We start from the raw sequence: 17,500 nt of genomic DNA, 5'->3' as shown, positions 1-17,500 counted from the left end.
ATCACTTTCTGGCCGAGGATGCAATCTGAAATGGAGATTAACTACCGCTGAGCAATTTCTAAGAATGCCAGTTTGAGGAAGAATGATGCTATGCTATAATTAATCCCAAATAAGCAGGCATCTATGTCAATGTGCTTTTGCAATGAAAACAAATTGCATAAATGTGGACTACCTGGGTTCCATTTTTGGGTCCGCGACAGGAAATCTTTCCCCAACGTCTTGCAGAGGATAATAGTCAAGGGGAGAGGTTTCTGCTGGATTTATCTGCTGGCTCAGTTTCTCCAACTGATCATCTGTAAAAATTTGTCTTAGAACAGCTCCTCCTGTGTTTGAAGCTCCTCCAACGAGCCATTTGTCGTCAAGTCTATGGCTATACACCCCAAAACGTGCATCTTCTACTCTCTTAGTGCTCAGTAGTTTGATAGCTAGTGTTGAACCCAAGGATGTGACCTGACAGTTGATTACAGGAAAAGTTCAGCTATAAGGAGGTTGGAATATTAAGTAGATAACTGGTATAATTAATACTCTATCAGACTAAGCCAGTTAGTATAGCCCGCACATCAGGAAGATGGCGTAAAATTCCAATCATTATGAAATGAAGGACTAACAATGAATTGAAGAAAGCTACAAGAAGAAGTGAAGAACAACTCGTTCTACATGGTCATACAGCAACCCAACTGTGTATGTATTACAGCTAAATAGAAGAAAGATGTCACAAGATTCTTACCGCTTTTCCAGGTTGATTGGCACGTGCTGCAAGAAAGGCTGCTATACTATCAGTGGTTCCTGTACAAATAACACAATCCTCTGGGAAACCTGCCAACAAAATAAATGCTATGAGAATCAAAATTCAAGCTCTCTGCACTAGTAGTAGAAGGACTCGGCAATGACACGAGAGCATTGGCAGGAGAGACAACAAAACTTATACTATTATAAATCAGTAAAAAACCGAGCATTAGCAACATAGAAGATAAAATGAAGCTATGATGAGGCAAACACAGTCTAAATACAATAGAGAACTTTCCCCTTTCCTCAATAGAGTTTCTCTGGAATGAGATTACACTGAATAAAGATATGTTATCGACAAGGAAATGCATTGATCAACTTCGTAAAATATCTAATAACCTGCATTTTCACCTTAACAGCTATATATAGCATAAACCATACCAAATTGTGTTCTGATGCTTTCTTTTATTGAGCCAATTGTGGTCCCAGGAGCTTGTACACGAGGTAAAAGACTAGAATACGGCTGAGAAAGCAGCCATGGAGGGTATGACTCTACTTCAGGATCATAACCAACCTGTTTTGGAAATCATGAGATTAACTGAATAATCTATGATCAAATAAGGGAAAAAACGCACACACACAGAACAAATTGACTTAGCAGCTGAAACATAGTATACCTTCAAAGCATTGTTGTAATCAGACACTCCAAGCTTGCCATGTAGAAGCCACAACAACCAGTCGGCTTGATGCAATAACACAGCTGAAATGTTAGGTGCATCAGAAGAACTCCACCAAGAGACAAGTTTGCAGAGTGTAGAAGATCCAGAGCAAACTGTGTGATTAGCAGGAGCAATTGCCTTCACTATCGGCAGAGCCTCTGGACAACTCTGATTGTAGAGGAGAGGTTTACACAACGATTCACCTGTTTTGCTGCACGAACAAGCAAACCTAGATATTAGGCCGAAAGGAAAAGCTCATAAGCTAGAAACAACAGAGCAAAACACTATTTCAAATTAGAAGTTGCACCTATCAACAATCATTGTTGTTGCAGAAGTACCATCAATTGAAATGGAAGCAACAGCTGGACGAAAACTAACTGGAATATCTTCCAAGAGTCCGAAAAGTGTCGATCTCCAAGATTTGACCCAATCTATTGTTTCTTCACTCTTTCTAGAAAACACAAACAAGCTTGCAAGTTCATCTTACAAAAATGTGTTGCAAATAGTTTCAATTAGGACTGCCACTACAAATGCCATCACTTAACCAACCAAAACAAGGACCATTCTGAAAGTCAAACAAGAATCTAAATGACAGAATTTTATACCATATACAAAGGGTACTCTCTCTTCCCCTCGGCTCTTATCTTTCCTTCCTTGTCAATCAAAGCATAACGTGCACCGGATGTACCAAAGTCCAGTCCCAGATACAGTCGTTGCTCTACTTCAAGATCAACATCCATATTGACTTTACCAGCTCTCAAACTAGCGGGTCTTCGTTCTGATTTATCAAGTGCATTAGAGATTGAAGATCTTGAAACCAATTTCCTTGCATTATATTGATCACCTATCACAAACAAAAGAATCATTAACGAACAAATTCCATCATAACTCCATTTTTCTGTTTTTGAATGAGTCAAGTAAACCATTTCGTCAAGAACTCAAGATATCAATCAACAACTTCCTTTTCCCTTCTTCCTTTTTTTTTATGAATCAAACAACAACTTCTGAGTGAAAATACTACAAGACGTTTCAGTGGGAATCCAATCCCAATACTTCACATTCTGCTGAAAGCCTTCGGAATATGCAAATTTTACTAGTAGCATTGACGAAACCATTCAGTTTTCTCCGTGTTATATCTATATATGCATCAGAACACGCTTTAAATGCAGTTTGAACTACAGTGCAATAATGTTATCGTCAAATAAACTATCCTTTTTCTTTAATCAAATCAATCGAAAAGCAACTGGAATTATATAAGCATTTGAATTTACAGCAAGAAATAATTACTAGTATGTTTTTGGAAGATAGGCAGACGGAGAAGCAACGAGCATGTGGGACTGTAAAGTGAGGCCACCATTTCTTCAGTAACGCTCCAACAGCAGATAATGAAAATCAAACCGCCATAATTTATTATCTTTATTTGTAGTATCCATCTGATGCGACTTCTATTCGTTAGACAACTAGTCGCTAGTTGTACTCTATGCGCTTTACCAATAAAGCGCGCTACTTGGGCCTGTAAGTATCTTGATTCCGCCAACTGGGCCTGTACTCTAGGCCCGAATAAATGCTATGTACAGCCCAACAAAATTTCAAACATATTAAAAATCAAATGTGGGAAATCTCTGAACACTAATTAAATTTAAAGCTTTTTGATTACTCCACTGCAATGGACAGTCCTAACTCTCAGAGCATTTTCAGTGGCCCTATCCAACAATCATGGAGTCTCTTAGGACCACTCCATCTCCATGAGTTGAAAAATAAAATAAAAATGCTGCATGTGCGCTAAGATCCCAATGGTCATTGTGAATGATGATTGATGGAGAACATCAATATACATTGGCCTATGTCTTGGCTTCTACTCATCCACAATTGGATTTTATGAGCACATGATTTCAAGTCTGAGAAAACAATAGGCAATATTTGAAAAAAATACAAAGGAAAGTGATGAGATTTACGACCCGATTGTTAATCTATTATGTGATATATTATTTGCTCTAATTTACAAAAGTTTAATATATTTATTTTGAAAAAACGTCAAGCTTCTTTGTCTATAATCAATATAGGATGTTTGTCCACATCAGGAATGAGTGTCAATGCATAAATATTTTACTTGAATTGAATTTTTTTATTCCAAATCACGATGCATATTATACTTTATTTTAAGGTATAAAAATATTTTTTAAAATAAATTATATAATGTCATCTTTTAACGCATTGACGTGTATATGTTGAATATAGTAAAACATGCAACATGATTTGGAATATAAAATTTAGGGATAATTATATTTTTCTCCCTGAGGTTTTGCGTAATTATACATAGACTCCCGTGGTTTGAGAAATTACATCTAACACCCCCGAATTTTGCTTCCATCTAATAAATAAGTCTCTACATTAGTCAAAATGCATTGAATTTGCTTATATTAACAAAAAAAATATATATTAACCTATGATTGACTTATTACTAATTTATTGTAGATCAAATAAATATTTTTTATTATCAAATTACCTTAACACATTTTTACGTGTTAATGCATGTGAGGAGTATCTTCATCGTTAGGATGGTTGTTTAGTTCGAAAAAAAAAATTATTTGACTTGCAATAAGTTGGTATTTTGTCAGTCAATGATAAATATCAAGTTTCATTCAGTTTTTTTGTTAATACTAACAAATTTAGTTAATTTTGACTAATGGGGGACTTATTTGTTAAAAGAAAACAAATCTCAAAAGTACTAAATATAATTTTTTAAACTATAAGAAAATTACGTATAATTATACAAAACATTAAGAAAGGGGGTGTAATTACCCCTAAAATTTAATTCGAATTTTATCGAAGAAGTGAGCGTTAGAATTGTTTATTTTGTTCTGTTTGTTTAATCCATAAATCAAAATAAAGAGAATTTATTTATTTATTTATTATTATTATTATTATATATATATATAACTTTTAAAGATGTATGTGATTGTGGGTGCATGCACCTTTGACATCCACGTTTCCCTTCGTTGGGTGTATTTAATTTCATCCGGCTTAGGTTAAGGTTGGTTGAGAAAAGCTTGTCTTCCAACATTTCAATATGCAGCTCATAATTACATCTTACCTTTTATCAATGTTGCTCTTATATCTACTTATTATTATTATTTATTTCTGTGCATACCTATTGCCTATTGCTTCTCTAAAGGACAAAATGACTACCGCCAGGCCCCAACCTCCCCTGGTTTTCTTCCAATCCTCCTAAGTACAGGGTTGTAGGTGTTTATGCTACCACACATTCCACTAACATACATTGAGACTATGAGTTTAAACAGTTTATAATTCTCAATGCATCATTTTTCTAGTTACGTATATCTTTAAGGATAAAATTATGATATTGTGAAATTAAAGTGAACAATATATCGAGTAATTGATATTCGATCATATGACATATTACTATAATTTTGCATCAACTGTAGGGTTGAGACAATGTGTCTATCCAAAGATTCCTAACCTCTTATATAAGGGTTCATAATATTATTATATGTCTTGCAACGGTTATATATATGGAGTTTGAGCTGTAAATAAACATCGACGTCTCATATTTTATAGACATACTTCGAGTGATGAAATTGTAAGATTAATAAAATTAAAACAAACAACAAAACACTAAATGCATCATAGGCCTCGTTATGTTTACGTTTGTGTGATTTTATAATTTTTTTAGATTTTATTTTTTTATGTGAGTTTATTTTAATTTAAATTTAAATTTTTCTATGAATAGTTGTTATAAATGATCGATTGGGCACCATACGAGGCTGCAATGCACGTATTGTATTGAAAGCTTTGAATCACATAATATTATCATATAATTTGTTGAATCATTTTATATCTTAAATGAAAATATATTTAATAAGTTATAAATTAAATAAAATATATAAAAATTAAATATTTCAAAGTGCTGTGGCAAAAAAAAAAAAAATTCAAATTTAGTACATATAAAATGGTAACTTTCTAAATACAAAAAGCATATAATAAAATTTCTTTATGTCACAAGATTAATTTGATTTTAACTGAATTCTATCAAAATTAAGATTTGCTTTTGTAGTAACTTAAACGGTGATTTTCTACCAGTCCTCATGGATGGTTGTGGACATGGCTGAGCAGCCGGAAGTCGTGGGATTCGTATTGGTGTGTATAACTATTCATCACAAATCTATCGAATCCATCAATTTTAAAGTGAATTAAATAAAATACGATAATTTTTACTTTGTGCAATGCAAGTGATTGCCACTGTTATTCCCGCTCATTTTTATTCCCCAATCTTTCAAAAATAAAAATTCCGCTGTCCAGCGCGGGTTTTACTCGGTATAAAATCTCTCCAACTCCTGTTTTTTCCCTGAAAATGGACAAATGGATTAAACAGTCTTCTTCTTGGGGTGGTACCCTGCCTTGGAACAACGAAATGCCCCCTGTCATTATAAATTCTTTCAAAAAAATTGTTCCAACTGGAATTTCTCCACTATTTTAATACAACGCATTTAAATTCAAAACTTGAGAAAAGAAAAGAGAAAGAAACAAAAAACCCCCTTCAAGTCGTTCTCACTTCTAGCTAGTCCACCTCCTCTTCTCCCATCACACTCTCTCTCTATTCTGCAACTCTTCTTTGTCTTAAAGAAGAAGAAACGGAGCTTTCTCTCTTCATCGTTCATCCTCTTTTCCACACTCAGACCACGCACGTGTATGTGTGTGAATAAGCTTGTTCGGCAAAGAGCATTCGCATTCTCCTGGAAAAAGCGTTAACAAATTTTGAAAAAAAGAAAAATCAAACGATGTTCTTCACTTTACTGGTTCGCACCATGTGATTTCTGACACATTCTTCCTCTTCTATTATTTCCTTGTATTATCTTTTACTTCTTATATAAGTACGCATTGCTTGAACTAAAGCAACAGATACATAGTGTTTTAGGTTCGGATTTTTTTTTGGGTGAGAAATGGCGGCCTCATCTTCTAGAGGAAGAAGCAGCTCACCGTTTCATTATCGAAAACCTTCGAGTCCGTACTCTTCTACGTCTTCTTCATCGTCGATGATGAACGGTCGGTTAATGCCGCGTTCGTGCTCCTCTTCTACGACATCGTTTCACGGCGGTGGTGGTGGCGGTTACGCCTCTAGATCCACGACTCCCAGCCGGAATAGAGGCGATTATCCTCTGAGCCGGACGCCGGTGAGTTATCCGTCGGTGGAAGACCAGCTGGTTGGGGAACCGGTAGATGATGCTCCGAGATCGGGGGACAGCATTTCCGTGACAATTAGATTTCGGCCTTTGAGGTGAATTGACTTTATGATAGATCTGAGTTTTACATTAATCTTTTGAACTGGAGGAGTAATTGAAGCTAGGGTTAGGAATTTGTGGAGGAAGTGAGAGTAGTGATTTTTTGCGTTTGTTTGCATTGTTCTGTTGTGGTGACAGTGAAAGGGAATATCAGAGAGGAGATGAAATCGCCTGGTATGCAGATGGTGACAAAATTGTGCGAAATGAGTATAATCCCATGACTGCCTATGCATTTGGTAAACTTTTCTGCTGTTTTACCTTTTTTTTTTTTTCCTGGTTTTACTCTGAATTTTTAGATTAATGATGTAATTTGAAGCTGGACTTTATATTCTGAGCTGCAATTAATATTATAACACCTCAGCTATGAAAATTTGAGATAATGTGATTGCATGGCATCGTAGCTGTTTAATTTGCTTGATCAGGAACTTGTACCATTAGTATTTTCAATTTTTCATGTGACAGATAGAGTGTTTGGGCCTAATACAAATACCGAAGAAGTGTATGAAGTAGCTGCTCGACCTGTAGTTAAGGCTGCAATGGACGGTATAAATGGTATGATCAACTTACTATTACTTCTAAACATTGTTATTTGTGAAATTAACTTCTTCAGCTGCAGCTGAAGCCGCTATTCCGTAATTGGCAAGTGTTGCATGTTATTGCTGCTTAAAAGATGGTAACTGAACTCTAAGGGTGATTGTTGAGTGATATAATTAAATTAGTTAAAAAGTTTCTTAGTTGTAGTTAACTACTTTAGTTACCGTTCAAGTCTATGTCGAGTCATGATGCTTCAGTTACTGTTCAAGTTATGTTGAGCAATGGCAAGTGTTGCAAGTGAGTTCTGGTTATTTGATGATAACTAAACTCCATGTTCGTTAAAAGCAGATTCAAGTTTGTAAATTATCGCTCTTTGTATCTCTGTTGAATTTCAATTAATTATCATTCTTTGTATCTCTGTTGAAATTCAATCACAATGGATTCACTACTGTAGTAATAGTTTCTGCTGACTAACATTTGTTGAGTTGATATGCAGGAACTGTATTTGCTTATGGTGTTACTAGTAGTGGAAAGACGCACACTATGCATGTAAGTTTAAATTGTTCATCTTATTTGATATCCTTTTGAAACTCATGGCTGAAGAATGTTAGAAACCATTCATGAAGTTGCATAGCAAATTTGGAGTTGGGGGTAAAACTGAAACACAAGGAATACATTGAGGTCCTACAAAAATAATTACATATTATTGTGCTAGTCCTGATTGATTTATTCAATATTTTGGAAGAATTAACACCATGAAAAGAGTTAGTGGCCATTTATACACAGAAATCTGGCATCAAGTTATTTCAGCTGAATGTAATATGTTTTGTGTTTGTGTAAATTGGTAAGGAGCTTTGGAAAGTTGTATTACATATGTGATTAGAGTTGACTCAAGATGCCTATAGTTTGGTTATTTGGTTAAAAACTCATAATACCTAAAAATAATGTGCAGACTTCCTTAACAATTTATTTAGCCCTGAAGCATGAGATGCTAGTGATACATGCACATTATTACCAGTTGGTTTTGTTTACTTGTCTTTGGATCCCAAGTGAGTTTTCAGGGATATCATGTACAATGATTATAATGACTTAATGCATTGATAACTCTAATTGTTCCTCAACACTTCTCTTACCAGGGAGATCAAAACGCTCCTGGCATCATACCATTGGCTATTAAAGATGTCTTCAGCATCATCCAAGATGTAAGTTTGCTCAACTCTTTTAATATGTTTTGACTTTTGATTTGGTCATTGCATCTTACCCTTCAGTTAATTTGTTTATCTATTTTGTATAAAAAGGAATTCTTTTGCTGATGTAAGAATGACGAATGCTAATTTTCCTTCAGACTCCAGGTCGTGAATTCTTACTTCGAGTGTCATATCTTGAGATATACAATGAGGTTGGTGCCAAATTATCATTAAATTTGGAAAATGTGCCATTTGAGGGGAGGATATTAGATTTATGATATTTTGGATTTAATTTCATTCGTTTGGGGCCCAAGGAAAAATCCCTTTCCTGCATTATGCATGTGCCCTTCGGATTCTTAGTGTAGAGTCCAGAACCTAAACTCAACCAAGCTTGGGCAGAGCCCCCAACTTAGCAGTGTTAAATATATTATTATATGCTTTGAACCCATTTGATTTATGTTTTTCTATATATCTGCTACCAGGTGATTAACGACTTGCTGGATCCAACTGGACAGAATTTGCGTGTTAGAGAGGATGCACAGGTTTTCCTCTTATTATCTTTTCCTTCTATGTTCTGAACATTTTGGGGCTTTTAGATTCACTTTTGCGCTACCAACATTTCTCAGGCCGCATATGGTAATGGTGCACAGTATTTGCTAAAACTTGTCCATAGTTATCTGGCTGAATCACATAGAATTCAAACTAGTTATCTGGCTGAATCACATAGAAATCATTTACATTATCTCATAGTTATTTCTCAATCACATTGTTATCTGGCTGAATCACATAGAACTCAAACTAGAATTCAAATAGCTGAATCAGTATGTTTGAGAAATATAATACTGATTTACTTGATTTATATTCGCCTCCTAGCTGAAGCTGTTCAGAATGCAAATTGATAACATTTCATTGCTCATCTGGTAGCTGAAGCTATTACTCGTCTTATTCATCTTTCTTGAATGTGGGTAGGGAACTTATGTTGAGGGTATAAAGGAAGAAGTTGTCTTGTCCCCTGGACATGCTCTTTCATTTATTGCTGCAGGAGAAGGTAACTATCTTTGGTTCTTCACTTTTGCTTTACATGATGGTACGTTGTACGTTGATTGCTTCAGATAATTATCAGAGTTTGTGTTGAGTTCATTTTCTAATTTAGCAGTAAAAAAATAAACAGTAATGTTTTCTTCTTTTTCCTTTTAGATTAATGGGCTACTTTATTGATTGGTTGAAAGAGTTAATCAATTTTATGACAATTGTTCTAACACAATGACAGAGCATCGTCATGTCGGATCAAATAATTTTAACCTCTTCAGCAGCCGTAGTCATACAATATTCACTTTGGTATGTTTATTCTGCTGGTCCTTCATGCCATTTGTAATTGTGTCATTTATAGTGTCATTTATAGTCATGTTGCTTTTCCAGAGTATTTGTCATGCAAGCAGTTTTTCTTGTTCATATATATGCTTTCTGATTATATGATGGCTGTGTCCCTTTCTTTCTACTGGAAAATAGCATATGTTCTTTCTCCAAATGCATTGCTTTATTTATGTGCTTTCTCCAATATGTTCCTTAGTGCATTTATTCTTCCACTCCTTTTCTGTTGTCCTTGTGTCTTCTGCAGTTCTAATTTTTGATCTTCCTCTATTGTCATCGGTTCTGTCCATTCACAGATGATTGAAAGTAGTGCACATGGAGACGAATATGATGGTGTTATATTCTCACAGTTGGTATGCTTATTTTATCCGTAATTTTGGAAAAGGGAGATAAATATCCAATGTATTTACATTCCAATGTATTACAAATTTTTATGTTCGGTTTGACCTCTTTTTATTTAGAACTTAATCGATTTGGCTGGATCTGAAAGCTCAAAAACTGAAACAACTGGGTTAAGGAGAAAGGAAGGATCCTATATCAATAAAAGTCTTCTAACACTTGGAACTGTGAGTATATAACTTCTTTCTCAGCTGATTTCATTATTTCCTCTATTTTTCTCCTTGTATGATGTTTCTGCTCTTGCCAAAGTGTTACATTATGTCCTATTGCTGTAACATGTAAACATAATGAGGCACAGGCGGACTCAAAAGAATACACTCCTATTATTAATCAATCTCTGCAAAAAGTTTCTGCAATCTGATTATTCTTCATTTTATCATTTCTCCTTCCCATCCTTTTTCATGACCTTGAATATTTCTGTTATGTGAAGGTGATCGGAAAACTTAGTGAGGGAAAGGCATCACATGTTCCTTATCGGGATTCAAAGCTTACCCGTCTTCTACAATCTTCACTGAGTGGACATGGACATGTTTCAGTAAGCCCATGAAAATTTGAAGCTTAAAATTTATTTATTTCCAAATTTTACTTTTATTTGTTAATTCAGCTGCTTATTGCTTTCTCCCTATTTTATATCTCAAATGTTATGTTGGTTGATGTTCACTTTTACGACCTCTACTTTGTTGTTTCCTTGTGTACATTGGGTATCTTGACCATTGGCTAGTCTGAAATTGTATTATCTGTACATGTTGAAAATGTCGTCTAAATTGATATTGTCTTAAGCCTCTGACTTCTTTTCTATTTCCTGCAGCTTATATGTACGATCACTCCAGCATCTAGTAATTTGGAGGAAACCCATAATACACTGAAGTTTGCCAGCAGGGCAAAGCGTGTCGAAATCTATGCCTCACGTAATACGGTGAGTTTGATTTTGTGTAAGTTTTGAGTTTAAATCCTATTTCGGAGTGGTGAACCCAGATAGCATTATTTTTCTTGAATGTTTCAGATAATTGATGAAAAATCGTTGATCAAGAAGTATCAACGAGAAATATCAAGTCTCAGAGAAGAACTTGATCAATTTAAAAGGGGAATGCTTGTTGGTGTAAACCACGAAGAAATTATGGTCTTAAGGCAGCAGGTATCCTCGTCTGTTATTTATAAAGTATCCAGGAAGTTGATAGCTTTGGGAGCGGCCTGGAATGTGGCTATGTAATTTTGCATGCATATTTGCTTGAGTCTTCATCTACTTACTGAACAATTATGTAAAAACCTTAGCTGTTTGTTTGCTTGCCTCTGTCTGTTATATAGTTGGAAGAAGGACAAGTCAAAATGCAGTCAAGGTTGGAGGAGGAAGAAGAAGCTAAAGCAGCTCTTATGAGCAGAATTCAAAGGCTAACGAAATTAATACTTGTTTCTTCAAAAAACACAATACCAGGATACTTGGGTGATATGCCCTCTCATCAAAGGAGTCATTCTGCTTCTGAAGATGATGTAAGTAGCCTGCTCTGGTTCACTTGTTTTACTATGTATTTTAAGGAATTTTACTTGCTATTTTTTGTCTCTATCATAATTTGTGCATTGAACTAGAATTTAATAATTCTTGACTGCATGGCCAGATCAATTTTGCCCCCCAATGTAAATCTTTCATGTTCTTTACTAATAATGATTTTTTTGTAGAATGATTAAACTACGTGACACCGGTATAAGAATTTCTTAATTATCTCTATATCTTCCTAGATTTGTCACTAGAACTTTTACTGTTAGGTTCTGTGCTTAAAGATACGCCAAGTACATGACCTCTTTTACCTCCTATATACATCTGGAAGAGAACCAATTTGTATATTGTTCATTTACCATTTTCCTGTTGTCTTGTCTAACAGAAGTTGGATGTTCTGCGTGATGGTTCTCTAAAACTTGATGGCGAGAATCAAAAAGATTCTTCATCTTCTGCTTTAACTATTCCATCAGATGCTTATCATTTTAAACATAGAAGATCATCCAGCAAGTGGAATGATGATATTTCACAAGCTGGCAGTACTATAACTGAAACAACTCAAGTGGGTGAACTTATTAGTGGTTCTTCCTGTGCATCAAAACTGCCTATAGTATGTTCCACATCCTTTTCTTTTAAAAGATCACCTGTTTTTATTTTGTAGTATTACTATTATCATCTGTGGAAGAATGTGTAAAAGTGCATAAAAGAAATAACTTGGACCACAGAATTATCACAGGAACTGCTAAACCTAAAATATTACCAAAATCTTTTGATGATGTAGCTTGTTTGGGTCTATGTGTTTCTTGATTTTGTATATGTAATCCCTTTGTATAGCTGTTGACTTAAACTTCTTGTCCAGAGGAATCATTTCATTGTTTGTCTTATTATGCTTAATCATGCTTGACTTGATAATTATTTTATATGGAAAATTGGTTTTTGGTCATTGTTCTTTTAGTTTTGAACATTTCTCATACTCTGATTCCAGCTTAAACGTATTTCCTCAGATCTTAGGACAAACATTTAAAATGTGTTGGTTTGAATATGTTGTTATTCTGCTATTCATTGTAGGATGAGGTAACCATGTCAGATCATATGGACCTGCTTGTTGAGCAAGTCAAGATGCTTGCTGGAGAGATTGCGTTTGGCACCAGTACCTTAAAGCGTTTGGTAGAGCAGTCCATGAATGATCCTGAAAGCTCAAAGACCCAGGTCAGCAATTTCTCTCCTAGAGGCTCAATGGTATTCTTACTGCTGTTCTGCTTTTCATTTTTCTTTCTTGAGCAATCCATCCTCTGGCTCAACTATTTAAGCTTTTCTGGTGCTCAAGTCTCTTGCTGAATGCCACTGTGATCTCAGGAATAATTTTTGGAGTTTTCTTCTGCCTGCATTCTTTACTCTCATATTGTTAGTATATCCAAGAAAGATGGTTTATCCTGATAATATTTCTGCTGATTTTTTTCTACCCTTTGTGCTTGTAATTAACTTTATGCAGTGTATGCTATTTTGGAATGATGCGCCTTGTGCTCTTCACATCCAAATTTTCAAATTATTTATTTTGGCCACTGGTTGTATTTTTTTATTTATCATTATTGAACAAATCAAAGAACTTCCTCTAATTCTGATGCAGATTGGTTTTCTTCTTACCTAAAAGATTAAAGTGTAACATAGACTCGCTCTTAACTTATTATCAGATAGTGAACTATGAAACCCAGGAAAAAGATGATCAGTCAATATGAGCTTTAACGTTATGCTAGATTATTACAAACTTGAGTTGTATTGCTGCCAAAAAAATGTAAGGCTAGTTGTATAAGAAATTTGTGAGCCCATTTTTGTTTATCTGCTACGTATTTGCTGGGATGTTTGTTCACATGAATTTGAAATTTGCAACTTAGATTGAGAACTTGGAACGTGAAATCCAAGAAAAGCGAAAGCAGATGAGAGTATTGGAACAGCGTATAGTTGAAAGTGGTGAAGCTTCAGTTGCTAATGCATCTATTGTTGAAATGCAGCAGGTTTGTCCATTGAAAGCAGATTACTTTCCAACTCTCCTTAATAGATACTACCTTGACAAATTCCTCTTCTTTTTCATTTTCTGCTGGTGACAGACAATCATGAAGCTGAAGGCACAATGTAGTGAGAAGGGCTTTGAGCTTGAGGTTTCTTTTCTTTCTTCTTTCAACCTCTTCTTCTTGTTGTTTTGTGATTCATAAGTGTTACCATCTGGCATTTGCTATCATTATTGTTTCCTTTAAAATATATGTTGCACTATTTACTTAATTTAATAATTGATGATGTGAGTTTTTCATAAGCCTTCTTTAACCTTGCAATACAGATCAAATCAGCAGACAACCGTGTGCTTCAGGAACAGCTGCAAAACAAGGTATCCATGTACTTTTTATAAAATTATTGCTTGTGATTTTACCTGCTTCATTTTGCCAAAAAGGCAAAAAGAAAATAATCCAAATTATGGGATGTGCCTTCATGTATTTTCCTATTTCCAGCTTTTTGTTGTTTACATGTCTTTGTAATGTGGTTCTTGTTTTACAATCAGTGCACAGAGAACAAGGAATTGGCAGAGAAAATTATCCTCCTGGAACATAAACTTGCCTCAAATTCTGGTGACAATAAACCGCCCCTTTCTGAAAATTTGGTGCCTGATGAATGTACAGACGAGTTAAGGAAGAAAATTCAGTCACAGGTAAATTGTCAATATGTGTCTTGTCGTACAAATGATATAATTCTGATTCAACAGCAAAATTGTGTCGAATTGACACCAAACGTGGTAAAGTCATTACACAAAGCTACAGTGACCTAAGCTTTTATTAATTAATGAGGATATGATGTCTTGCTCAAGTTTAGGGCTATTTACTACATTTTAGTTTAAAGATGTATGTCATCTAGCTGCTAATATAGCAATCTCCGTAAAGCTGGAGATGAAATGTTTCCGTATTTATAACATCTGAGATGTAAGTGGTTAGAGCAGTGGAGCAGATTCAAATTTTAAATCTTTTGTCCACGACTTTAAGGTTTTTCGCCAAGAGCCAATTAGAGTAATTTTCCCTTTGACTTGGACAATGCATATATCTCTGTGACTGTATAATTTTTAATCTTCCTCAAATCCACTTAAGTATTGTTTGGTACAATTTTTGAGTGTTATTATCTCCAACCTCTAGTAACTTAATTGCTGGATGTTGGGCATATTTTAGTGGATGATGGATTTCCACAGGGTGTCTTATAGGTGTTACTGTATGTTGTGAAGATTTTCAATTTCCTTTTTAAGTTTGACGCAATTTCAGAGATTATTCTCACTACTTGTCTTGTGTGGTTTTGATTTCTTCCTTTCAAATCATTATTGTTGATGTGCAATATTTTGTTGCCATGAAAAGAGTTAAAAGCTTTTTGTTTCTGGTATTTTACTTTGATGGTAGCTGTTACTGGCCTGACAGGAAATTGAGAATGAGAAACTAAAGCTAGAACATGTTCAGATTCTAGAGGAGAACAGTGGATTACGTGTACAGAATCAGAAACTATCTGAGGAAGCATCTTATGCCAAGGAACTAGCATCTGCTGCTGCAGTTGAGTTGAAGAATTTAGCTGGCGAAGTTACCAAGCTGTCATTACAGAATGCTAAATTAGAAAAAGAAGTACAGGCTGCTCGTGAGTTAAGCTCTAGAAGTTCCAGTACTCGTACCAGCAATGGTGGTAACCGTAAGCACAATGATTTTCAGATCACTAACCGTAGAGGTCGGATTTCTGGCAGAGGCAATGACCCCTCTGTAATGGTTAATGATGACTTTGATTCATGGGATCTGGACCCTGATGATCTAAAAATGGAGTTGCAAGCAAGGAAGCAACGGGAGGCAGCTCTTGAGGCAGCCTTGGCTGAGAAGGAAATTTTAGAGGATGAGTACAGGAAAAAGTTTGAAGAGGCAAAGAAGAGAGAGGCAGCTCTAGAAAATGATCTGGCAAACATGTGGGTGCTGGTGGCCCGTCTAAAGAAAGAGGGAAGCGTTGTGCAAGAAGCTAAGGTTAGTGGCAGGCAGAATGAAGATATGGACCAGATGAGTGATCTAAAAGTTGATGATGTTGACTGCAAGGATTCAATCCTCCAAGACCGGCCGGATCAAGATAACTCAACTCCAGCTTCTGCTGTTCCCAAAGAAGAACCTCTTGTTGTCCGCCTGAAAGTAAATTACTGCTCCTTCACTCCTTTAAACATGCATTTCTGTTTTTCATGCATGAACCTGCTCATCATTTATGTGTCTGTTTTCATTTTTATTTATGGAGATTCTAATTTTTTACTAGTGAACTTGAGGTTTTTTGGTGCCTTCTTGATAGTTATTGTAATCTTTTACTGCTATTGAATGACTGCATAAAAATTAATAAGCTCAACACGGTTTTTGCTAGGTTTCAATTCTTATGGACAAGAACAAGTATGTGATATTGTTTTCTATGAATTCCTTCAGGCTAGAATGCAGGAGATGAAGGAGAAAGAACTTAGGTATACTGGGAATGGAGATGCAAATTCTCATGTGTGTAAAGTATGCTTCGAATTACCTACAGCTGCAATGCTTCTTCCGTGTCGTCATTTTTGCTGTAAGTTGTGTTCCTGATTGAAATGTTTCTATTTATTCTCGTTGAGCCGCACTGACATTGTGTTATATTATTGCAGTATGTAAATCATGCTCCCTTGCGTGCTCTGAATGTCCAATTTGCCGAACAAAGATTACAGATAGAATTTTTGCCTTTACTTGATATTGCAACTCACACCCTCTTGAGATAAGGTGAAGACATTTTCTTTTTGCAACCCTTTTTGATAACCACGGGTGGTGGATCATGTTAATGTATGTAGGAGTTATTTTACTTTCTGCTTGTTCAAGAAATCTAAGTAGGTTTATAGTTAGTATTACTGAAAATTGCTTCAGTATGTGTATGCTTAAATTTTTAGTATAGTAGATATACTGATGCTAGTATATCTCCTGTTTCTTTGTCTTGCAGGGATTTGTCATATCCTTGTGTTTACCTGCTTGTTATTTTCCTCAAATGGCAGGTGCCATTCTTTCATTAGTTCACCTGTATGTAATTTATTGCAACATGTAATACTGTGTTTTGTTTGTTGCTTCCTCACCATGGGACTTACAACACAAGTTCCCTTAAGGTGGGGAAGTTGGAGGGAGAGATTGGGAGGAGTAAGCACCCATGGATACAAAGTTTGTGGGGGGTGTTAGCACTACTGCTATTCAAATGTTGCTCAGTGATTTAATGGAAATTATTATGTACAGAATAACAAAGCCGAATAATTCTTGTTTTATAATCCTCCATGTTGTATAAATCATCAATCTCCCCTTGCATATATTTTGCCTATCCCAAAGCTCAATGCAAGGAAAGGATGAATGGATGTCAATAATCATCAATCTTTTTTACGGATGTTCATTGTCTAGTCTCAAGTGTATTATAATTGCTGTTAATTTGAACTGGATCTCAATGCAGTCCTGATAGAGAGAGACGACTACTTTTTATGAGCACTTGTAGTGCCTGTCTATGTATTGTAATAGGCCATTGAACTAGATTGTAATGGCATGGATTGCAATGTCGGTGGCAAACTCAAGCCACCCTTTTTGTCATGGATTTCTCAGTTATACAGGATTTGGTAATTCTGTTCCTTCACGTGCTGGTTTTTTTGGTTCTCTTGCTACTATTCTGTGCGTGGATTGTTGGATGTGGGTGGTTGAGGATCTTGGTTACGGTCATGGATTTACTGTTTTCCAATTT

The 17,500-nt window shown here is 35.4% G+C and overlaps 2 protein-coding genes across 3 annotated transcripts in view; one reads left to right on the top strand and one right to left on the bottom strand.

Annotated features, from left to right (window-relative positions):
• The window catches only part of LOC105169689 (xylulose kinase), a 3,366-nt gene extending 556 nt beyond the window's left edge, over positions 1-2,810 (bottom strand). The window contains exons 1-8 of the mRNA XM_011090170.2: positions 2,733-2,810; positions 2,051-2,289; positions 1,753-1,892; positions 1,404-1,656; positions 1,168-1,300; positions 728-816; positions 173-450; positions 1-25 (exon numbers count right to left, since the gene is read on the bottom strand). The exon at positions 1-25 is cut by the window's left edge and continues 45 nt beyond it. Coding sequence (XP_011088472.2) covers positions 1-25; positions 173-450; positions 728-816; positions 1,168-1,300; positions 1,404-1,656; positions 1,753-1,892; positions 2,051-2,289; positions 2,733-2,802 — 1,227 coding nt within the window. The 5' untranslated portion in view covers positions 2,803-2,810. The remainder of the gene's footprint in view (positions 26-172; positions 451-727; positions 817-1,167; positions 1,301-1,403; positions 1,657-1,752; positions 1,893-2,050; positions 2,290-2,732) is intronic.
• LOC105169687 (kinesin-like protein KIN-7D, mitochondrial) lies at positions 5,877-17,015 on the top strand. Of its 2 annotated transcripts, XM_011090166.2 has the most exons (25): positions 5,877-6,741; positions 6,884-6,981; positions 7,208-7,297; positions 7,776-7,828; positions 8,416-8,481; positions 8,625-8,678; positions 8,949-9,008; positions 9,436-9,514; positions 9,737-9,804; positions 10,134-10,190; positions 10,299-10,403; positions 10,667-10,771; positions 11,045-11,152; positions 11,240-11,371; positions 11,542-11,724; positions 12,114-12,338; positions 12,797-12,937; positions 13,621-13,740; positions 13,834-13,884; positions 14,061-14,108; positions 14,280-14,426; positions 15,175-15,915; positions 16,195-16,324; positions 16,401-16,512; positions 16,727-17,015. In XM_011090166.2, exons 1-24 carry the CDS (start codon positions 6,407-6,409, stop codon positions 16,481-16,483), a joined length of 3,279 nt encoding a protein of 1,092 aa, XP_011088468.1. In that variant the 5' UTR covers positions 5,877-6,406; the 3' UTR covers positions 16,484-16,512; positions 16,727-17,015. The 2 variants fall into 2 exon arrangements, with proteins under 2 accessions (XP_011088468.1, XP_011088471.1); XM_011090169.2 differs by lacking the exon at positions 12,114-12,338 and having other exon boundaries at positions 5,879-6,741.

Source organism: Sesamum indicum, linkage group LG8 (assembly GCF_000512975.1).
Source record: "Sesamum indicum cultivar Zhongzhi No. 13 linkage group LG8, S_indicum_v1.0, whole genome shotgun sequence".
In the NCBI taxonomy this organism is placed as follows: domain Eukaryota; kingdom Viridiplantae; phylum Streptophyta; class Magnoliopsida; order Lamiales; family Pedaliaceae; genus Sesamum; species Sesamum indicum.
The sequence above is the reverse complement of the archived record's forward strand: the minus strand, read 5'-3'. Positions and strand labels throughout refer to the sequence as shown.

Excerpts from the sequence above, each read along its gene's own strand:
- LOC105169687 (XM_011090166.2), top strand. The coding sequence starts at position 6,407 with ATGGCGGCCTCATCTTCTAGAGGAAGAAGCAGCTCACCGTTTCATTAT. Across the intron at positions 9,515-9,736 it reads ATTTATTGCTGCAGGAGAAG|AGCATCGTCATGTCGGATCA; the intron begins GTAACTATCTTT and ends ACACAATGACAG. Across the intron at positions 11,372-11,541 it reads TTATGGTCTTAAGGCAGCAG|TTGGAAGAAGGACAAGTCAA; the intron begins GTATCCTCGTCT and ends TCTGTTATATAG.